Raw genomic sequence first — 24586 nt, 5'->3', positions numbered from 1 at the left:
TTAATTGAAGATTATATTATACTAGAAAATAGATAATTTGAAATAGTTTCACTTATTAACAAATTGTAGATAGTTTAATTGATAACTCAAATCTGTCTCATAATTCTTAGTAATGAAGAATGTAAATGAAACTCAATCTTCAAATAATTCCCCACTATTCTTCCTACTTTATGTTTGAAAGTTATATCGCTAAATGCATATCTGTATACATATTTGGGAAAAATAAAATAATGTAAAAAACACAACAACACGTCAGGTCAATTTTTTTCCTAATATTTAATTTTAATGAATGAACTTTAAATGGTATATGTACTATCAATCCAAGTCTTTGCTTATTTGTAATGCACAACTATTTCTTTTTAACTTGTGGATGAATTACATTCTTTTGCTCATGGGTAACATGTTCACCCTTACTTAAGGTCTTGTTCTTTTACTTTTCTTCTTAAGTCCTTTTTTCCTTCAATAGTTTCACAGGTCACTTCTGGTTTGTCTAAATAACAATCCTAGCACAATAATGCTTCAACTTGCAAGGAAGAACACCTTTATTGAGCTGATAGAACTCCACCAACTGAATCAGATCTGTAAATCTTGTGTGTCCATCATCTAGTGTATGGAACATTGCACCGTTGTCTTCAACCTGCAGGAGGAAATTTAATAAGGTGGTCACAATTTGGTTAAGTTACCTAGCAGGCCATCCTATTCCATTCCATCCATATCCTTCCTATGCAAAAAGTGGTAAGTTAATATAACTGAAAGACACTGAAAAGGATGTATAGCAAGTCCAGTTCTTGGAATTGCATTTAAAAATATATAATCTGATCCTCACTGAAAGCTGTGTAGTTCTACTTTATGACCTATAATTACTCCAAACTTCTGTGTAGTTGGGGAAATGTGACTGTTTTGAATCAATGAACAGTGAGAAAGCTATAGTACTCAGATAAAAGTAAACAGAACAGTTTAATGCCTCCACTTACAGAAATTAATTTCCATTTCTAAATGTGGTCTACTTAACAGCCTCACTTAGTATATTTAAAATGAATATTCACATAATTTCCATCAGCAAATTGATTCTGAGGCAATCAAATATTATACTAATGGAATGTCAATTGTCTTCTTTTTGGCACTAAAGTAGTTTAGCTTTAAACAATTTATACTTGCTGGGGACATTGATCACATACTCAATGAAGAAGAGAATATATTTATATACTCTCTGGATAATTACCAAAAGGAAAAAAAATCAAAAGTAAGCATGAACAATTCAATAATCTTAAGAAATTCTTTCCTGAAAAATAGACTATATCTTCCAAAAGGTAGTTCCACAGACAGACACAGACAGACACACACACACACACATACGAGCAATAACCACATCAGCAACAATAAATGTAAAACAATACCAAAGAAAACTTTCATCTGTAACAGAATTACAGAAAAATTCTAAATGTCCTCAGAATAGTTTCAATGTCCAGCAGTTTCATAGCACCTAAATTTTTATCCATAATGATTAAAAACAAAACAACAATGAAAAATCAATTTTAAGAAAATGGAAGAGAAAGAGCCTTAAAATAATGTTTTCTAAAGACCCATTAGTAGAATCCAGGAGAATGTATCTTTAGTGGCCTTTTAACAATAGGTGGCATGGGGTCTATACAATATTGCTAAATCACATTTCATGGAAAAAGGGAAATTTAATTTTTACAATTCCTGTATTTCTTGTATTAATTCAGGCTCATAAAACCATTTCTGCCAAACTTAACTTTAGTCAAAGCACAAGCTCCCAAATTATATTTAATAAAAAGAACAAAAGAAAACTAAAGTTTCCAAAAGCTTATGCATTAAGATCATCTCTAATATACGAATGTAAAATCACAAATTACTTACTGGTATAATTTGAAAGTGCTTTATTTTTTGTCCATGACTCATTGACAGTACAAAAGTTTTGGGGTTACTCTGACTATCTCGTACCAAGAAAACTCTACAAAAAGAAAAAAGGTATTTCAATGTTTCTGCATTTACTCATGGATTTCACAGAATTACAATGTATGAGCTGTGGACCCTTAACTGAGTATGCAATGGGTATGGCTACTCAACCAACTCAACCAGTAAATGATATGGCATAATGTAAAACACCATCTTATATTATAAAACTTGCCTTGGTGTTAATGTAGTTTCAACAGAATATAAACCTATTATATTATTTGCTTCCAATAACCAATATAATAACATGCTGGCATCAATAATTAGTTCTTTGTCCCTTTTCCACAGGAAAAATGGATATACATGTATAATTTTTTTACTCAAAAAACAAATCATTAGTGTATTATTATTTTATAGCTTCTGGGTCACATTAAGCCCCTCTCTTCAAACGAGCTAATGGCTTATTATTAAATCATTTTTATACTTTCTTTTACACTGGATGCTCTTTCTTCATTTAAGTTTGATTTCTAATGTTACACACATACACAAAGAAAGCAAGAAAAGAATATAGTCTGAACAATCAATCCTGAAATCATTTATTAAGTGTTTAAACACAAATGTTTTCAGTAAAAGAAATGCCCAAATAGCATGCACTTTAATTTGGAAGAATGCAGTGCAAAAGCCCAATAATGTCGGGCTAGACAAATCAGACATAGCCTAATGGCCTAAGAGAAAAAAAGGCTGCCAGACACGTATTCTTATTTACTGGCAAGGCAGTATAGAATCAGTCATGCACTTATTATTGGCAAATGCACTGTGTAAACACTCCCCACTGGTGCTTACAATACTAATTTCACTGTGCCTAGACCAAGAGGAACCAAATTTGAAGGATCACAGAAGACTGGGATATTATCCACTCCCCTTGTGCTGTGTGAGATTCTGACATTGCACCAGTAGGAGTTAGGACAAAAGGGCATTTCTCCAGCAAAATTGATCCATAATTCTCTCCCCATTCTCAAAACAGATCATCACTACCACCTAGTGGACCACTTCACACTACCTTTCCAAAGGAATATGATTAAGAAATAAACATTTAAAAGATCATGTTATTCTTCATAATATTATTTTATTCAATTTACACAAATGGGGCTCAGGAGCAAAGGAAATGAAAACTCTCCAAACACTTCCATTATTCTATGTCATTTATTTGCTTGGTCTCAATAGATTGTGGTTTTGCTGCTGTTCAAATTTATACCCCAAAAGACTGCATTCCATGGAGAGAAGCATATTAAAATCTCTCATACAGAGTCTGGTGAAATGCTGAATTGCTGTTAATAACCTTTCATGAGAAGAAACATTTTTATCCAAATGTCAGTATTAAATTGTTTCAAATCCCTGTCATCTTAAGCCAACTTTGAAGATAATAGAGCCCATCACCACTTGTTTATAAACTGATATTGCTTTCACTTCTCAACCAAACTGCAATACAACCTTCCATATTTATGTGCATGTGGAAAGGAAATTTAGTAGATATTATGAAAAACAACTGAAATATTGAGCAATCTATGAAAGGAAATAATTTTTCAGAAAATAAATATTCCATAACACATTTAACATTTCTCTTGAATATCCTGTTAGTGATAACAGCAGAAAGAGAAAAAAAAAAAACCACTATTCTCTTAGACTTGTGCTATTTTATTCATGTTATTCAGTCAATTTATGTTAAAATTTAAGATAAAGTAAACAGAAAAAATGTTCATTATAGATATACACATACATACCTAAAAACAAATACAAGATAAAATCATGACATGAAACATATTTCGGAATTATAATTACATATTTCACTCAAAATGGTGACATTCAAAACAATTTCAGTTTTCCCCTCACCAGTTAATATAGGAGATGCTACAAATGGCATAAAATTGTGACACTGGTGGAGAACAAAGCATCCTGTTTTGTGTTATCTGTTCATTTATACACAAATGCTAGGCACACGCTATGTTAAAGTATTATAAAGACACTTATGAAATACAAGAGCAACAATTTTTATAAAAAATCTCTTTTGCATTACAATGAGCCCAAACTGAAATCCTCTATGTGCATGTCGTGCTGAACAAATAAATACCATGTACAGGATTCTGTCAAGACTAAAAACATCAAACATACCCATCTACAGATCCTTGCTGAATAATCAGTCGTTGAGCTTCCTCTCTAGAAATTCTGTGGTGAAACCATGGTTGGGAGCGGTGGATAGCTGAAGAAATAAAATGCATGAGTGCAAAGCTTTGAAGTGATCACAATTACACTGCATGTACTTTGAACCACGTCCACTCGGTAACTATACCTACAGGCCCATTGATCCAACAGTTCAGTCACAACAACTACCAACAGACATACCCAAGGTTGCGGCTGAACTCTGCAGAGAAGCAGTGGGACTACCATGGATGCCCAGGCGTAAGCATCCTTTTTTCTGAGCAAGAAAGAGAAAACAAATATCAACTTTCTAGACAAGACTAACTCAAATTGTAGATGTTTTAGAGAAAGTGATGCTATATGTACCCTCCAAGCCAGTCCTTCTTCGACTGCAACAGAAAGGGCTTCTGTCGGGTTTTCTATAACTCTGCTTTTCTGACCTGAGAAGTCCATGGCTACCAGGGAATTCTCTGATATACTTCTCTGGAAAAAGGAAACATATTTGAACCATAAACATGTTTCTTAAAATTATCATTTAATGCTTTGTTTAAAAATACATTTTCATTCTAGGATGGGATTTCAAATGTGGCAAGCAAGAAATCAATAAGTTAAAATGCTATAGTAAATTTAGGAAAAAATATGGTGCTTTTATAACTCTTTCACTAAATAAATTACACAGTTATTTGTTAAGGTCATTGAGTTAAGTGTAGAAAAATGTTTTAAAGGCTTTCCTTAAAACATGTATCTTACTTCTAGAACAACTGTATCTTAATATTCTGTAGTACAATAGGAAGACTTTAAATAAATCTTTTCCAAGGTTGAAAACAATCATTACTTCTAAGTTCATCTACTAAATTTTTGTATATATCAATTACCAACAAAATGTCAATCCACCTAGTTATGAAGCATGAGAATCATCATGCACAAAAACCATAACCTAGAGTGACTTGTAACATCTCTGTAGAAATAATACTCTTATTTAATATTGGAGCAAACTATAATACATATTTTGAAAGCTTATCACATCAATTTTCACCATATATAGAGAATAAAATTTGTGTGTAATAGCTTGATAATTCTATATTAAGATTTCAGTGGTTTAACAAGAGAGCATTTTTATTTTTTAAAGATTTACTTGTAAAAACACAGAATCATACAGAAAGAGCTAGTCCACTCCCTGAAAGCCTGCCACAGCAGAGCCTGACCAGACCAAAGCCATGGAGTCAGGAACTCCATTAGGATCTCCCTGTGAGTGGTACAGGATTCAAGTTTTTGAGCTGTCGCTTAGGAACTTTCAGGGTGTACAATAGAAGGAAGCTTGATCAAAAATGGAGCTGAAACTGCATCCCAGGCACGCCAATTTGAGTTTTGTGTGTCCTTAGCGGTGAGTGGCTTACATCACCATGTCACCAATGCCTGCCCACCTGAAAAAATTATGTCTAAATGATGAAATGATAGGAAACAATGCATTTTAATCAAATATAATTTAAATAAATAATAAAGTTATTGATTGATTCACTCATTACTTTTTGCACTTACATTCTCTCGGATAAAAATAAAATATTCAAAACCTGGCTCTTATTTTTTTGTTTGTTTAGGGCTATACTTGACAGACATATTCTACAAAATTTACTACCATAAAACGAGTCATGAATACTATAAATAAAAATAGACAACTGTCAGAATATCTAATTAGGAATCTCACTCAATTTATATGATGTGAGGAAAAATTAAAACTCCTGAGGAGGAAAAAAAATTAAACCTATGAAAAATTATTTAATAGTTATTCTCTGCTAATTTATGCAGGAGTGAATTCAAAAGTGGAATTACAATGGCAAAGTATGGATCATTCTGCATTGAGGAACTCACGGCTTCAGTTGTTTCATATTTACATGGATTCAGTCATTTTTGCATTTGTAACTACAGGTCAAACGTAGGTTTCAAACAAAGCTTCAACCACACACACACAAAAGAAATTTAGAGTCCTTTATCACTGCATCACACATCCCACTTGCTACTATTTCTTATTTTCTCTCCAAACCATGCTGGAATGCCCCAGAATCTTATTATGGTTCATCTATATGTCTAGAGATCTGGCATGCAATCTCTCATTTGTTACAGGAGCTTTTATAACTGACAGCTGCTCTTTCAGACAGATGCTGTCTCTGTAATCTCTATTTGCTGTCACACCTTCGTTTGCCCTTCTCACCCCATGATCTTCTGTGCAGGGCTGTGGACTGGTTGGATACACTTTTGCTTTGCCAACATTAATGAAAAGCGTCCACCTGCCCCAAGCACAGTTACTAGCCTCAGTTGTAGTGATCGCTTTATCCTTTGAATCTCTCTAGCTCCACACGCCAAGATGGATTCTGTAATCTGAAGTTTCTGATAGCATAAAAATGCGGTTAGGACAGAAAAATAAATAGCATCAGCTATTCCTTTTTACAATGTCTCATTCAGTACAAAATGTAAAACAGGGTTCCATGTTCTATAATTATGTGACATGTATAGGGAAACCACACTACAAAGGAAAAATATTCTGATTTGTTACCTTAACTACACTAAAGGAAAAACACAGGAATAAGGCAAGTGTTTTCTACTGAATGGCAGCTGGTAGATGAAAAATTAATAGCTTACCTTTTGTGGACAAAGAAATGGAAGTAAAGCAGAGTCTGACTTAAAACTCAAAAGGTCATTGTCAGCTCAATTTCTTTCTCATAGGAAAGTAATTTGGTTGGACTTCAGAACCGCTTGTATTTCTCAAATATTTGTCCCTTTTTCTAGCACTCTCAGGGAAAAAATAGGACAGAACCAAAATAAAAGAATCCATGATTTCGAAGGCCTGGCTTTCCCCCTAAGACGGAGGCTCTAGTATACCCTGTGTTACCCAGGCTACACGATGAGGTTACATCTATTCATTCTCAGTGAGGTATACAAGTAAAACATCTACTCTGATGGCAACTAGTATCCAACCACACACGCTGCCATCTTTTCTGAAGGATCTAGATAAGCTTATAAAGCTGTCATCTGCAGAAAAGAACAGGACTCCAAAGATAAAATGCACTCTAGAGATTATGAGACCATTCCTCTGTTCATCCTGCAGGGCGCCAGTGGCTTGACTAAGGTGTCACACACAGCTTGTGGTAAAGAAGTAACACATAAGAAACTGCAGCTAAGAACGTCTGTGCCTGATTACGAAGGGCTATGCTATTGTAATGTAATGCTATTGTAATAGGGAAAATAAATGTGAGAGGGTGGGAATTTGGGGAAGGGAAGGGAAATCCCACATCCTGTGGAACTGCATCATAAAATCATAAAATAAATAAATTCAATATTAAAAATGACTACTCCAGGGTCAAAAATGAAGGAAAAAACATGACTGATCTTTGCCCTATCTTCTAAGTCCAGCTTCAGGGCCATATTAACAGCACCTAACCCATGGCTGTATTAAAAGATGGTACTATAAATGAAAGTTTTTTCCTCATTTTGAATGCTGATAATCGTGGCTGCTATGTGCTATACAGGGTTATGATGTTCATTACCATATAGGAATGTCATCTTTATTTTTCTCCTCAAAAGAATTATCTATGAAAATGTGAGAGACATCATTGTTCCTTTAAATAGCTAACTATAATAGATGAGTTTTCTTTGTTGCTCACTGAAAACGGTCCCTCCCTAGTGACTGGGGCAGGTAGGGTACTGGGATCTACCAGATCATTAGTTCTTCCACATTAGTCTAGAGGAGTATAAACTCTGTAGACACCAAAGCAAAGACAAACACCTTAAAGAATGCCTGAGTTGTTTTCAGGGACATTCAGAGGAGCAGAGATGTAAATCTCAAACACCATCCTCTCTGATCATTAAAACCCCCCCAGAGGACAGGTCTTGACCACAAAGGCACTGGATGCTTTTCTGTGATAGTCCCTATTCCAGCGAGATTCTCTCAGGGAATGACTTTTGGTACCACAACAACCCAACTGTCATGCACGTGTGAGCAGCAGCAGCCCCCTCTCCATGGAATATGGCAAGACCACACCTGTGTGCCAACAAAGTGATGCCAACAGAAAGCACTCTATCGGATGCCTAGTCGTGATTAGTAAGTTCACTCTAAAAGTATAGAATTTGAAAAAAATTTGGAGGGATTTAGGAAAGGATTAAGATAATAAAATCTACTATTCTTTCTACATAATTAGGGATTGAAAAACAAGGAAGCCGGCAAATTATAGAAATATTCACCTTAGAATGCTTTTATAAAAATTCATTACATTTCTTAGTTTCTTATTTTAGGACTTAAAAGCAATGATACAAAGATGAGAAGTTGCAAATTTAAAGTACCATAATGATAAAATTGGAGTTGCTTTTCTCTCTAGTTTATCAGCTTTCATAATCAACATTATTTCATGCCTCATTCCTAGAACTGAGTATTTCATCTGCTACATTACATGTAGGGTAAATGTGCCTTCCTTGGCCACAGCCATGAAGAGCATATTTTTAACCTCAGTGGAAATGCAGTTTTCAAAAATACACATGAGCTGATTTGTAACACAGGCACATACATCTGAATTTCCAATATACTCAATATTAACAAGTGTAGCAAAAATAGTGGAACACAAACTAAAAGTTCAGAAATAAAGTCCTTGTGGTAATGCATGGGAAATTAAAGTTAGAACCAAAAGAAGGGAAAAGATAAATCAGAGTGTGTCTGCAAGTAAATATCCAAGTTACATTTAGCATAAATCTGAGAAGCAGCACTGGAGTTAATGCAATGTACGACCTATGTTTTGTCTTGCAGTTTTTGGGTCTCCTGGAAAGCAGTCTGTTTTATAAGAGCCTAGAACTTAAAAAAAAAAAAAAGAAAAGAATTGCTGTTAGATAGCCAGAAGGCAGAAAAGCTCATACGTGTACATACTGCAGCTTTTAGCCTTCCGAGTCACTGGCAGCTCTCCACTAGGGTATGACAGTTTCAGAATCAATATTAAAATAAATGAACCCACCATCAAAACTAATCACTAAGAAAACATACTCTTCAGTGACTAGGAAATATTCTACAAACCACCTACTTAAGATCAAAGACTCATACATCGCAATAATAGAGAATAACACACAAAATAATTCTATATAAGTATAAAATTATTAATGTAGAATGTTATGCACATCAATGAAAAACATCCACTGTGATTTTTATCACACAAGCTAAAAACACAAAACTCAAGGATTAAAAATTTCAATATAACATCACACAAAAATGTTTTCAGTTACTCTAATGTATAAAAAGGAAAGAATAATGTATCATAATGTACATTGATAATTACAAGTCGATATTCTACAACTATAAGATACGGCATACGTTCCAAGACACAGTGCTTACCAGGGGTGACAGACTCTGAGAGCTGCAGCCACTTCTACCTTGAAATGGATGTATGTAATTCTGGTAGAGCTGCATGCCATACTGCAGAGGAAACAGATAAAAACACATTCCCACCACTTTTACTGCACTGGTAATCTACAAAAATCAACATAGTCATAAATTACATATTAACAGTACAAGAAAGAATTATGAGCTTTCCATAAGGAAAATAAAATGACAATAATTTTTAAACATAGTTTGATGCCCTGAAATAACATATTGAAAAAGAAATTTATTTTTTTTACTTGGATCCACAAGTTAAGGTCTAGTTCACCACTATTAAAATCAAGCAACTGGTATTTCTACTCATTATGCATAGCAGCAAATAGTACCACAACCAACTGGAGTTACTCAGTGACAAGACAGTTCACACAAAAACAGTGTCACCCATTGTGGTACAAAAATAAGTATGAATTATAAATACATTATTAGAGAAACACTGAGTTTGCCACACTTTTCAAGGAGGCATTTCTAACTGAAGTTGGAAACTACTTTCTTACATTGGAGCCATTTCACACAAAAGAAAGCAACATATAGGTAACCCCCTCCTAACACACGCACACACATACACAGATCCTTCAACTACTGGCAATCCTCAAACACTGGCTCGCTCTTCAAATGCCTGTAATAGGGCTGAGCAAATCCAAAGCTTGGGAACCAGGAACTCATTCTCTGTTTCCCACAGAGGAGGGAAGAACTCAGCTACTTGAGCCATCCCTGCTTCCATCTCCCTTGGCATGCTTTAGCAAGAAGCTGGAACACAGAATGCAGGCCGGAACAAGAGCCCATGCACTCCAACCAAGAATGTAGGCCCATCTATTAAAATTCACCTTAGTGAGTTTTTAGATCCTAGAGGTAAGCATTTAGGCTACAGCTTTAAGACACCAGCAGTCCACATTGGGTTGGAGTCTGAAACTCCTGATCCACTTTTCTGCTAATGCAGAAACAAGGGCATGTGGTAGGGGTAGGGAGTAGTAATGGTTCAGATGATTGGATTTTTGCCAGACCCATGGGATAACATATGATTCCTGGCACCCAGTTTCAGTCTGGTCCAGTTACACACATTGAGAACATTTAGGGGAGTAAACCAGCGGAAGGAAACTCTATTTGTGCTTCCCCAACTCCCACTCTCTACCTCACCAGTAAATAAGTAAGCATAAAAACTTCAGGAAGTTCCATGTCCAGTTCCCTGTCTCCACCTCTGCTCAGAGCTTATACATGGTACAGGTGTATGTGTTACATTTTGGACCTTGCAGCTCAAGCCAGCAACTGGAACCTATGTATTACTAAGGGTATATGTATAGAAGGCAAGAATGAGACCCTTCGGGAAGTAGAATACACCACCATCAACCCCATGTCAGACCGTGTTAACTCTTTTCTATGGCACCTGCAGAATTCCTGATGCTACAAGCAGCAGGGATTTGAGTAGCAGACATGCCTTTTCCCCCAGCATCAGTTCTGAGAGCCTCTGGTGCTATCAGACCCCACTCCAAACCCATCTCTCTGGACCAGATTCTGCCCTAGGGCTTAGGCCTGCCTGATACCTTCTCCAGAGTAGGCTGCCTTCAGTCTGCCTGGGCCATGGGGAGGCTCTCCCTTGACCAGCCCTTATTTCCCAAATCCTCTACTGAAACCAGTTGTCAGTCTATGTTCCACACACTTTTTTGCCCAATTACTGAGTGCCTAATTCCTTGGTACTACCTACTCAACCTTGAATGTTCATATTAAACGTAAGTTTTCTTGCTCACTGTCAAAATTAAGTTAGGTCTGATGTATACAAAGGCAGATACCTAGGAATCAAATCTCAACCAAAGGATGAATTTTCTTTAAACATTCAAACAGAACTATTTTATCTACTAAGAACTATTTCCTTAAAATCAGTTCCAGCAAAGTGGATATATTTGGTAATTAAGCAGGAAAAAAAATCAGAGGGGTTCTCAGGGTGTCACTGTTTTTAAGATTTTGCTTTTAACACGAATACAAACTCACATTCAATAAAAATTCTCTGTGCTGACTTTTTTATTCAATTATTTCCCAACTTCTAAAAATTATTTTTTAATTTAAGGTTTGATTGACATTAATGGGACTAAATGAAATTTGCCTAAATCAACTCTAAACATACAGTAAGTTTATAAAGAAGACAGAGTAGTTTAATTCCTAGACAAGCCCATTTTAGAGAATTTATAATTAACTCAAGCCAACACTTTCACAAAAATATTCTGTTTAGCTACCTTTTATTTATCTGCACTGAAACACGTTCTATCTACTATTAAGACTGTTTTCTTCAAAGAGGTGTTGCCCCCAGTACCTGTGGGTTGGAAAGCTGCCTCTGTATTGCTGGAGGTGGTTAGCAGGTATTTAACCCTGGCAGACAAACATAGCATGGGTCACCTTCACATTTCCCTAGCTTTAGGAGGGGCAAATAAAGCACCATAAATGCTAGAAAGAAGTTGGCAGGCTTCAAAAGGAAGGGGAGGAAGATAACGTAGGACTAGGACACTACACATGAGTAAATCTCCCAATTTATGTCTCAGGCTTTTCATAATTCTATCTGTAACTGGATCTCCAGAGGGAAAAAAAGATGCTTCCAATAGCCTACCGGAGAAATCTCCTTATGCATGTGAAAAAGAAAAGGAATAAAGCATTAAGCCATAAAATAGCAAGTTTAGTGTAATGAAATTGAGGATATTTCTGGTCTGGTCAATATAATATAGACTACCTCCCTGCTCCTCTCCGCTAAAAACAATGACAATGGATGGAAATAACACAGCAGATGAACAAAAAAGGTGTTAAGGACACTTCTTACACAAGGGGAATCCAGCTGCATGAGCGTAGTGGCCAATGAGTGCCCACTTTCTCCTTTTATAGAGCATGACTGAGTTGGGCCTGCCCAGCCCACAGCAAGCCCTGGTCAACTGTGACCCGAGTATGCTAAAGCATAAAGAAGAGAGCATAACTTCCCTGTTTGGTTTCTCACAGGCTCCAGGGGAAAGGTTCTCATGGCCACCCACCTCCCTGTCTCATCTGAAAAGCTGTGCTAACACTGAAATGCACAGGGGACATGGATGCAGTAGGCAGAATAGCACTTTCCAAAAGTCATCCACACCTTCATCCCCAAAACCTACACATATAAAGGGGCTACAGGGCAAAGGGGAATGAAAACTTCCAGGTGAGATGGAGTTGATTATGCTCGATTGTTTAGTCAGGCACAATTTAATCACAAGGGCCTTTCTTCCAACATCAGTGTTGCTATAAGTTTAGAGACTGAAATCACTGTACATTGCTGGTAGGAGTGTAAATGGTTCAGCCACTGTGGATAATACATGTCAGTTCCTCAAAGAGCAAAACATAGACTTGCTGAATATCCAGTAATTCCCTTTTTATAAATTTACACATCACACCTCACCTCCCCGAAAACTGATACTCCAACCAGAGTATGTTCACACTATGTTCATACTAGCAGTTTCACAAAAGCCAAATGGTAAAACAACCAAAATGTTGATCAAGAATAAATGCATAAGCAGACTGTTTATTCAAATGGATATAAAAATGTATAAATAGAATATTATATGGTCACTGTAAGGAACAAAAGCTGATACAAGCTACACTGCAGGTGAACCATAAAACACTATGCTCAGTAAAGGTCAGATCCTACAGGCCACAAGCTATATGGTTCCATTTATACGTGGGCATTAAGAACAGGCCAATCCATGGAGAAAGAATGCAGCCTGGTGCTGGCCAGGGAACTGGGCAAAGGGTTCAAAGTTTTCTCTGGAGCTAATGATAATGTTTTGGAATGAGATGAAGGTGGTAGCTAGAAAACATCTTAAATGCCTAAGTGCCATGATTCTACATTATTATGAGAATTTCATGCCAATTAAAAAAAATACAAAATAAGTCTTTCCTCTAATCTTTGAAAGATACTTAAAAAGTCTGCTCTTCTTATCCTTCTTTAGCATGCTCTCTGTCTTTCACTCCGATGGCAGTACATGTTAACAAGTTATAGGAGAGGAGAAAAAACACAATGATAGAATGAAAAAAGTGAACCTTGAAAAATGAACAGGCACAGTCAATTAAAAAGTCTACTACATTCCTTTCTTCAGGCTAAAAGATACAGCAAAATCCAAAGATTTAACAAGACTCTACTGGTCCTGGCTGTTATCTCTAAACACATCAGAAAGTTAGTTTTAAGACATACAACATTGATAATCAGAATCTTTCTATGGCAATAAGTGAATCATGTATATAACATATTCATGCTATGTACACACTGGCAATTTTACATCAGTGCTCAGGCTTGAATCTTAAAGAGCACCTTGGGAAATGCGGACAAACTGTTTTGTTTATTTATTTATTTATTTATTTTGAGGAATGTCCGCTTTATTATGCACAGGTTACAGATTTTAAAGGGTAAGGAAGGGGAGGGCAGGAGGGAGCCTTCTGGCAGACCCCACACCCACCAAAGACGCTGCAATTGGCTGTATGACATGTCTATTTCCCTAGATCTTCTGGTCATGTCAGAGGTCATGTTCCAGGTGTACCACCCTTGACCTTGTAGCCATGTTGGAGGTCACACTCCACCATTCCACCCATAAACCTGAAGGCTGTGCCTCAGACCAAGGGGAGGCTAGGCTTAAGCTACACCCACTAGGCAGCAGGGCAGGAGCCTGGGGCGATCACCCACATCTCCCCCCTCTGCTTTTGGAACAAATTCTACCACAAAGACTTCCGCCATAAGGGCAGTCATAAGTCCTGTGATTCTAGGATGTTGGTGGAGACATTTGAGGGCAATATTTAACATATAGCATCACACCGCAGGCAGAATGCCTATCACAGCAATGTTGAATGTCCTTGATATTAAGTCCAATACACTGTGGAAATTAAAAGGTAACTTCACCAGGGACCAGAGACCCTAACTGCCTATTACCCATCTGGCTCCTCATATCCCCCCAGGAGAATGGACCCTAGCTGCTGCCAGGAACAAAGGATGACGACTCTGGCTTCTTCATGCGGACAAGCTATTTTAAGCCAAAGTTTTCATGGTTATGTTTCATGTATTGTGCTGACTTCAGCAGCAGTGATGCTGACAATAAAATGAATAAACACTCTTTGGATTTCAATTTTCAATATAATTTTCCTATTTGCAACTACCAGAGAATTCTTTTAAAATGGAAATAGTTAAATTTTAGCAAATTTAAAATTGTATTAAATTTACTGGAATACATGTGTTTCCTTTCCATTCTGGAAGAAATTAATTTTGTGTTTTTATTCATTTCAAAATGCTCACCCTCAAATTACACTTCTGGAAGTTGCAGTGTCTGCTGAGCACAAAATTAGCTGTTTTGAAAATATATTCACAGTGTCCTGTGAACATATGCAGAAATTTACATCATGCTTACTAATTTGGAAAGAAAAATTATGAAACACTTAAATAGAAGATAAAACAATTGTATTACACATAGTCAGGTAGGTACATATTAAATATACTTGATTGCTGGCAATGTTTGAAAAAATGCAACTGTTGTGGATAACAGTCATTTCCTTCAGTTATAACTAGGCATTACATGTAATAATCTTACAAAAATGAAAATCAGAAACTTTCTAGCAATGGAATATCTATTCCAAATACAAAAGATAAATTAGATAATGCCACTCTACAAATGTTTACCCTTTAGATTGAGAAACACACACACACACATACTTGGTAGCACTTTCGTTCTTTGTTACACCACCACACAGATTCATAGTAAGTACTCTCATTTGAAAACACAGATATTTTACAACTTTCATGGTGCCCATAGCATTTAATAGAAATTGACACCTGGAACAGGATTACCTTAAGCAATCTAATCGCAGTCACCCAGCACGTCCTACTCTGCTCTCCTTCTGCACAGAGCATTTTCAGGTCTCGGGGCCCTCCTGCTTTGTTAGGCTAGAAGGCCACAGCACATGGTTTATCGTTAATGCATATCTTGAAGGTAATACCTGTTGAAATAAAAGCCACTAAAATTCTATATAGAAGAAAAAGCTACCTCTTTTCAAAAAGAAATGAAAAGAAACCCACTCTTACCTAAAAAGCTGAGACTTGCTTTATTCATCTATCAAAGTATTAAGCCTGTACCTTAAAGCAGAATCCGTAGTTAGTTGGTGCTCCGTGTTTTTTTTTGCCTGCCAGTGACACATATATATCACTATTGCCAAATTCGCTGAAAAATTGCAAATGTCGGGGTTCCTTCAAAAAGAAAAAAGAGAATCACATATGAGGGTTGAATTAGATAAATTTTTTTTAAAGATTTTATTTATTTTTATTGGAAAGGCAGATATACAGAGAGGAGGAGAGACAGAGAGGAAGATCTTCTGTTCAATGATTCACTCCCCAAGTGACCACAACAGCCGGTTCTGTGCCAATCAGGAGCCAAGAGCCTCCTCCAGGTTTCCCACGTGGGTTCAGGGTTTCAAGGCTTTGTGCCGTCCTCAACTGCTTTCCCAGGCCACAAGCAGGGAGCTGGATGGGAAGTAGAGCTGCTGGGATTAGAACCGGCACCCTTATGGAATCCCAGCACATTCAAGGTGAGGACTTTAGCCACTAGGCTATTGCGCAAGGCCCAATAAGTATTTTTGCATTCTCTTTTTATGATTCTACTACATTGTATATTTTATACCTCAGACAAAAATTATTTTTAAAAATATTTTAAGCACAATGTCACAAAAAAGGAAAAGAAATTATAACACAACTGTCCTGACCCAATCAAGAATTAGACAACATTTTATTATTTAGTATTGAAAAACTGGAAGTCTTTGATATAACATATTTTTTCATTCTTATTTTAAACTTCCTGTTCTCTTTGCCATTTCAAAGAATCTGAGAGGGAAAAATACAGTAAGAATTGTTTTTTTTTTTTTTTTTTTTTTTTTTTTTTTTTTTTTTTTTTTTTTTTTTTTTTTTTTTTTTTTTTTTTTTTTTTTTTTTTTTTTTTTTTTTTTTATTATTGTTGCTTACATTGTATTGTGTAGTACAGTTTCATAGGCGCTGGGGATTCCCCCCACCCCTCCCATACCCCTCCCCCCATGGTGGATTCCTCCACCTTGTTGCATAACCATAGTTCAAGTTCGGTTGAGATTCATTGCTTGCAGACACATGCCTAGCATAAAGTTCAGCGTCTTATTGTCCAGATAAGTTCAGTGGCCTCTTGGGGAGACCTTCTATGGTCTGAAAATAGGTCTAACAGAGTAAAGATCCAGTCAGTTAAAAGCCCCAACGAGGCCACAGTATCAATATACAACATTATGGAATTAATTGACATAGTATTGGGTAAACAATATGTTAAAAATAATGCAAGTTCCCTTCTTCGAAACATCTGGGTTGAGACAGTATCAATGACAGGTTCAAAAAAAAAAAATAACAAACAACCAAACAAAAAATTACAGGTTAAATCAAGGCAAACATGTGGTATCTAATCTTTTGGGATTCGCTCATTTCCCTTAGCATTATAGTTTCCAGTTGTACCCATTTAGCCACAAAGAACTGCATTTTGTTTTTTTTAATAGCTGAGTAGTATTCCATGGAGTAGATGAACCAAAGCTTTCTTATCCAATCTTCTGCTGATGGGCATTTCGGTTGCTTCCATGTTTTTGCAATTACTGATTGTGCTGCAATGAACATAGGGATGCATGTTGGTTTGTCGTAAAACAGGTGTTTTGGATATATTCCTAGGAGTGCTATTGCTGGGTCATATGGTATGCAGATTTTGAGTTGTTTGAGTGTTCTCCAGACTGATTTCCATAAAGGCTGTACCAATTTGCAGCTCCACCAGCAGTGGAGTAGGGTTCCCTTTTCCCCGCATCCTCGCCAGCAAGCGTCGTTGGTGTTCTTGTTTATGTGGGCCAATCTTACTGGTGTTAGGTGGTACCTCATCGATGTTTTAATTTGGATTTCCCTTATTGCTAGGGAGCTGGAACATTTTTTCATATGTTTGTTTGCCATTTGGACTTGTTCCTTTGTGAAATGTTTGCCCATTTCCCGTGCCCATTTCTTGAGTGGCTTGTTTGTTTTGGTTTTTTGGTTGTTTTGAAGTTCTTTATATATCCTGGAAATTAGCCCCCTATCGCCTATATCGTGTGCAAAGATCTTCTCCCACTCTGTGGGTTGCTTTTTTACTTTGTTGATTGTTTCCCTTGCTGTACAGAAGCTTCTTAGTTTGATGAGGTCCCATTTGTTTATTCTGTTCTCAACTGCTATTGCTTTTGGTGTCCTTCTTAGAAAGTCGGGACCTACTCCTAGGTCTTGCAGGGTATTTCCTACATTTTCTTGCAAGAGTTTGAAGGTTTCTGGATGTAGGTTTAGGTCTTTTATCCATGTAGATTGGATCTTAGTGTATGGTGATAGATGTGGGTCTATTTTTTTGTTTCTACAGGCTATCAGCCAGTTGTCCCAACAACATTTACCAAAGAGGCCTTCCCACTTGCTTGAGCTGTCATTGGTCTTTTTGTCAAAGATTAATTGGCTGTATTTGTGTGGGTTCCCTTTTGGTGCTTCTATTCTATTCCATTGATCTTCCTTTCTGTCTTTGTGCCAGTACCAGGCTGTTTTGATAACCACTGCTCTATAGTATGTCCAGAGGTCCGGGATTGTGATTCCCCCTGCTGACTTCTTATTTTTCAGGATGGTTCTAGCTATTCGTGGTTTTTTGTGCTTCCAGATGAACTTTTGAATCATTGTATCCAGTTCCGTGAAGAATGTTTTGGGCAATTTGATTGGAATTGCATTGAAAATGTATATTGCTTGTGGTAGTATAGACATTTTAATGATATTGATTTTGCCTATCCAGGAGCACGGGATGTTATTCCATCTTTTGAGGTTTTGTTCAATTTCCTTTTTAAATAGTTTGTAGTTTTCTTCGAATAGGTCTCCTACGCTTTTGGTTAGATTTATTCCCAAATACTTCATACTTCTCTCTGCTATTTTGAATGGTATCCTGTTGGTTAGATCTTCTTCCATCTTGGTGTTATTTGCGTACACTATGGCTGTTGATTTTCGTTCGTTAATTTTGTACCCCGCCACTCTGCCAAACTCTCGTATAAGTTCTAGCAGTTTCTGTATTGAGTCTCCTGGTTTTTCTATGTATAGGATTATGTCATCTGCATATAGTGAAAGCTTGACTTCTTCGTTTCCTATACGTATGCCTTTGATTTCTTTTTCTTGTCTTATGGCCTCTGCAAGTACCTCTAGGACTATGTTGAATAGCAGTGGTGATAGCGGGCACCCTTGTCTTGTTCCAGATCTCAGTGGGAAGGGTTCTAGCTTTTCTCCATTCAGTATGATACTGGCGTTGGGTTTTTCATAAATTGCTTTGATTATGTTGTGGATTTTCCCATCTATGCCTACTTTGGCTAGAGTTTTTAGCATGAAGAGGTGTTGGATTTTGTCGAAAGCTTTTTCTGCATCTATTGAAACTATTATGTGGTTCTTGTTTTGCTGTTTTTGGATATGGTTTATAACATTTATGGATTTCCGAATGTTGAACCATCCCTGCATCCCAGGGATGAATCCTACTTGATCCGGATGAATGATCTGTCTGATGATTTTTTGAATTCTATTGGCTAGGATTTTGTTGAGAATTTTAGCATCAATGTTCATCAGAGAAATAGGTCTGTAGTTTTCCTTCTCTGATGGTTCTCTGTCCGGTTTTGGGATTAAGGTGATGTTGGCTTCATAGAATGAGTTTGGGAGGGTTGCTTCCTCCTCTATTGTTTTGAAGAGCTTGTAGAGGATTGGGGTTAGTTCTGTTCGGAATGTTTTGTAGAATTCTGTAGTGAAGCCGTCTGGGCCTGGGCTTTTTTTCGTTGGGAGATCCTTGATGACTGTTTCAATCTCTACCTCGGTTATGGGTTTATTTAATTCTGCAGTTGCCTCCGGACTGAGTTTTGGTAAGTGGTGGGAGTCCAAGAACTTTTCTATTTCTTGGTGGTCCTCAAATTTGTGGGAGTACAGTTCTTTGTAGTAATTTCTAATTATTTTCTTAATGATTGCAGTGTCTGTTGTTATGTTGCCTTTTTCATCTTTAATGCTATTAATTCTCACTTTCTCTTGTTTTTTTTTGGTCAATCGGGCCAGTGGAGTGTCTATTTTGTTTATTTTCTCAAAAAACCAACTTTTTGATTTGTTGATTTTATGTATAGTTTTTTTGATTTCTATTTGGTTTATCTCCTCCCTTGTTTTGATGATTTCTTGTTTCCTATTGTGCGTGGGACTCTTCTGCTGCTGTTTTTCCAGATCCTGGAGGTGTGAGGTTAGTTCCTGTATTTGGCGTCTTTCTTGGGCCTTGACATGCGCTCCGATTGCGATGAATCTACCTCGTAGCACTGCTTTGGCGGTGTCCCACAAGTTTTGGAATGTTGTATCAGAGTTTTCATTGGTTTCCATAAATTTTTTGATCTCATCTTTGATTTCTTCTCTGACCCAATGTTCGTTTAATAGCATATTGTTCAATTTCCAAGAGTGCGTATACTTCTTGGGGAGTTTTGAGTTGTTGATTTCCAGTTTCATCCCATGGTGGTCTGAGAGGGTACATGGTATGATACTAATGTTTTGGAAGTTGTTTAGATTCGCTTTATGTCCTATCATGTGGTCGATTCTGGAGAAGGTGCCATGCACCGCTGAGAAGAATGTATAGTCTGTGGCCTTAGGATAAAAAGTTCTATATATGTCTACTAAGTCCAGTTGTTCTATTGTTTGTGTGAGCTCTGTTGTTTCTTTGTTGAGTTTTTGTTTCGTAGACCGGTCCATTGTTGTTAGAGGTGTGTTGAGATCGCCTACAAGAATTGTGCGGGTGTCTATGTCTTCCCTTAAGTCTGTAAGTAATTGCTTTACGTAACTAGGTGCATTAAGATTCGGTGCATAAACATTAATGATGGTGATTGCTTCTTGATGGATCATTCCTTTCACCAGTATAAAATGGCCTTCCCTGTCTCTTTTGATGTTAGTTAGAATGAAATCTATCTCGTCTGAAATTAGGATAGCTACCCCAGCTTTTTTTTCTCGTCCATTAGCGTGAAATATCTTTTTCCATCCCTTCACTTTCAGTTTCTTTGCATCCTTTCTGGTTAGATGCGTTTCTTGTAGGCAACAGATGGTTGGGTCTTGTTTGATGATCCATTCTATTAATCTCTGTCTTTTGATTGGTGAATTTAGACCATTTGTGTTGAGAGTTAAAATTGAGAGGTTGCAATTTTGCCCTGCCATGTGTTTGTGTTGTGTATGTGTTGTTGCCTATGTAGTTGTCTTGTTTGTGCGGCCTTTAGTTTGGAGACCTTCTTATTTGCCAACTTTGTTTGTGATTTGCCTCCTTTTTGTCCGGGACTAGCGCATTTCTAAGGAGACTTTGCAGGGCTGGTTTTGTGTAGACATATTCTTCTAGTTTTTCTTTGCTATTGAAGTATCTGATTTCGTTCTCAAATACAAATGAGATCTTTGCTGGGTAGATTATTTTTGGTTGACAGTTGTTTTGTTTCAGGACTTGGAAGATCTTTGTCCATTCTCTCCTTGCTTGTAGGGTCTCTTCGGAGAAGTCAGCAGTAATTCTGATGGGTTTTCCCCTGTATGTGATCTTTTCTCTACTTCGTACTTGTCTCAGGATTCCTTCTTTGTCTTCATTGGAGTAGAACTTGAGCACCGTGTGTCTGGGTGAAGATCTCTTTGGATCATGTCTGTTGGGAGTTCTCTGTCCATCCTGTATGCGGGGTGGATTCGTGTTCCAAGTGTTTTGGAAGTTTTCCTGTATAATTTCATCAAGCACTGCTTGCATCCCAGATTCTCTTTCTACTCCCTCGGGGAGGCCGATGATCCGAATATTCAATTTTCTAAGGTAATCCTTCATCTCTTGCATCATTTTATTAGTTTTGCTGAGGTTTGTCTCTAGCTGTTTAATTCGCTGGGCACTTTCATTTTGTGTGTCTTCTGTTTCAGAGATCCTTTCCTCTGCCGCATTTATTCTGTTGATGAGGCTTTCAATTTTATTCTCTTGGGCATCCAGTTTGGTTTTGATTTGTTGTATTTCGGTGATTATGCGGTTCTGGTAGTCTTCCAGCTTTGTGTCCACGTCTCTGAGAAATTTTAGCATTATTTTCATCAATTCCTTTGCTGGTAACACGTCCATGTCTTCATCTCGCATCGCCGATATTGATAATGGCTTTTGGCCCATGTTTGGTGGGGTGCTGGCTCTTTCATCTGGAGCACAGCTCTTTCTAGTGGTTTTTCCCATTGCGTTGGTGTATTCTGGTAAGGCAAATGGACCCGTGTGTTGAGGGGCTGTCAGGTGCTTTCCTGTAGAGATTGGAGCCTGCAAGCGTGGTGTTGCCGGGCGTGGTAATTTTCAAGGCACCGTTGGTGCGTTCTCAGGGCCCGGGGCTGTAGAGCACCACCTTGGGGGCCCAGTGGATTCCAGGCACACTCTGGGCACCTCTTCTACAGGTGTGCCACCGCAGGGCGTGGAGGGATGGAGGCGCTCTCTGGGCGCGCCCCCTGCACGGGAATCCACAGGACGTAGAAGGTTTTATGTGCTTTCTCCCTGCGTTCTCCTTGTCAGGGACTGCAGGGTTTTTCAGAGCCCGCCTGGTGTGTCTCCCACACACAAGACTGTGGTTGAGGCACTTTCTGGGCGTGGCTCTTGTGCAGTGATTCCACCACTCGTGGTGTGTGTGTGGCTCCTCCTCACAGGACCGTAGAGGAGGTGTGACCCAGGCGCCTTGTTAAAATAACTTCTCAGCGGGATCGCACAGTGCCAGTGTGGCACAGGAGATTTCAGAGCTCTCCCGGTGTGTCGCCTACACTCAGGACTGCGGGGTGGGAGGCGAGGAATGGACAGTTCACACTATGGGAGTGGCATCTGCGTGTCAGGGACACACAGCGCTACACTTCCCAGTTCAGCACCCTCCTGACTCCTGCGCTACGGAGGCGGCTGCTGCAGGCGGGACCGCCTAGCCCAGCCCGGCGCGGCGCTCAGAGTCCTCCTGGTGCTGTCGCCCACCCACAGGGTTTCAGGGTGTCGGGGATTCCAGACTCCCACCAGCAGCCTCCGCGCGCTGAGATGCACTGGCCCACTTAGCGCAGGAAGATCTGAGGCGCTTTCCCGGGACCTTTTCAGCCACCAACACGCACCGCTGTTCCCAAGGCACAGACCTGACAGTTTCAGGTTGCGCCCCTTGTGTTCTCAGAGGCTGGAGCCTCAGCAGGGGGTGGGGAATGCGGAGGCTGCCACGTTAATCCCCAGCTCACCAAGGTCCGGCTGCTGCAGTCTGCTTCTGCTGTTGTTGAAGAATTCCGCCGGCGACGATCCCTCCGATTTCCCTGTCTCCAAGCTGGCCGCGTCTCCCGTCAGGCCGCTCTCAAAGGTGACTCAGCAGGTCTGGAGTGGGATGTCGGCTTCTCTACCTTTGCCCTGCTCCGTTCTCGTTGTTCTTCCGAGTTGTGTGGAACTTTTTGGCTCCACACTGTCCCAGGGAGTTTCACGGACCTCTCCCTACGGTTTCCTGCCGCTCCTCTTCGCTGCCTCTGCAGCACTCTAACCTTCTCTCACTGAACTCTCCCTCATAGCCTTTCTCCTACGTCGGCCATCTTCCCTTCTCTCAAGAATTGTTTTTAAAAACTATTTTCCTTATCTAGTTTTCAAATGATAGTTCCACAGAGGGATGAAAGTTTGTTTCTACCGCCACAGAAGTTAAAGAAGTTGTGGCAATAATACCTTTTCCTTTGGATACAACCTTTTGAACATCTGAACTACATAACATGCACAGGAAGCACTGAGTTCAGCTACACGACTTTCTGGCCTTACAAAAAGAAGGGGGCCTACACAGATACTTTCAGATATATTATCTGGAAGCGCAATGTGCCTGATTTTCAAGGCAAAGTGGAGTCATCAATGGTTATTTGTTTGGGAAATTCAGGAGCTTTAGAATTGGTCCTGGGAAATCACTGGGTCATACTACTCTTTGACAGGTTAATAACTTGGAGAAGCTCTTAAGTCTGAGGTTGGATATGTAATCAAAACTGGCCAAAATGTATTTGTTCTCCAAAACCTTGTTCCAAGGAGTGTGGTCTCAAGCCAGCAGCACCAGCAACAAGACCAGGGAGCCTATGAGAAATGCAAAAATCTCAGGGCCCACCAGAGAACTACTGAATCAATATCTGCATTTTTAACAAGAGCCCAGGTGATATGCATGCACTAAAAGTTGAGAAGAGGTACTCAAAAAAAGAAAACAATCACAGGTCGTTCAGCATTATAAGCAAACTATTCAAATCCAAAGAAGTGCACTATCTCTGATAACTTTAGAGTAATATTTCTGTGTGTGTCACTCGGTCTAAGCATTTTAACGAAATGAATCACTGAGGTTCCTTATTTCACTGAAAATAAGGCAGATGGGATAAAGCATAAAGCATCCAGCTTAGGACCCTTGGAACAAAAGGGGAGGAAGCAGAAATATATTCAATATATTCTTACTGATATGGTCTTTTTAACACTTGACTCCTTGACAGAAACTAATGCTAGCAAGAAGTTTGACTTCTATGAAGCTGAAATAAAACCACTCTAAGAGAGGGTTCCATAGTGCAATGCTTAACACTCTGGACTCTGAAATAAAACCACTCCTCTCCACTGATAGAATGTTGAATGAATATTTAAAACCTATATGTGGGGTTTTTTTTGCTTTTGTTTTTGCAAAATAGCCTTTTTCCAGAACCCTTTGAAAATCCTTCATACTACAGAAGTCATTTGAAAGGCAGCTTGAGAAACACTGGAAGGTAAAGAAACATGATCAGTCTCGTCTCTTGGTGTGTTTCTATTCTGCAATGACATACCTGAATTGTTTACAGCAGGGCAAGACTATAACTGTGACTTGGCATTGCTTTAGCAAAGTCTAACCATGCGTTTGTTTCTGGAGTTGGGAGGAAGAGAGTGGTGGTGGAGAGGATGGTACTAGGAGGCTCCTCTGTAAATGTAAGTCAGAGCCACATCCATAAGAACTGCAGCTCCCATACAGCCCAGATATTTTTGGAAAACAGACATCAAGACC

General features: G+C 38.5%; 1 protein-coding gene across 1 annotated transcript in view; it reads right to left on the bottom strand.

The window, feature by feature from the left end:
- Window positions 1-261: 261 nt before the first annotated feature.
- LOC121168152 (growth factor receptor-bound protein 14-like) overlaps window positions 262-24586 on the bottom strand; it is a 65499-nt gene continuing 41174 nt past the window's right edge. Inside the window, exons 6-13 of the mRNA XM_040997972.1 lie at window positions 15642-15752; window positions 15357-15452; window positions 9482-9562; window positions 4480-4596; window positions 4318-4390; window positions 4087-4174; window positions 1882-1975; window positions 262-637 (exon numbers count right to left, since the gene is read on the bottom strand). Of these exons, the coding sequence (XP_040853906.1) occupies window positions 491-637; window positions 1882-1975; window positions 4087-4174; window positions 4318-4390; window positions 4480-4596; window positions 9482-9562; window positions 15357-15452; window positions 15642-15752 (807 nt within the window). The 3' untranslated portion in view covers window positions 262-490. The remainder of the gene's footprint in view (window positions 638-1881; window positions 1976-4086; window positions 4175-4317; window positions 4391-4479; window positions 4597-9481; window positions 9563-15356; window positions 15453-15641; window positions 15753-24586) is intronic.

The sequence above is a fragment of the Ochotona curzoniae genome, unplaced genomic scaffold, assembly GCF_017591425.1.
Source record: "Ochotona curzoniae isolate NIBS_2020 unplaced genomic scaffold, NIBS_Ocur_1.0 patch65, whole genome shotgun sequence".
Classification (NCBI taxonomy): domain Eukaryota; kingdom Metazoa; phylum Chordata; class Mammalia; order Lagomorpha; family Ochotonidae; genus Ochotona; species Ochotona curzoniae.
This window is presented reverse-complemented; position numbering and strand designations above follow the sequence as displayed.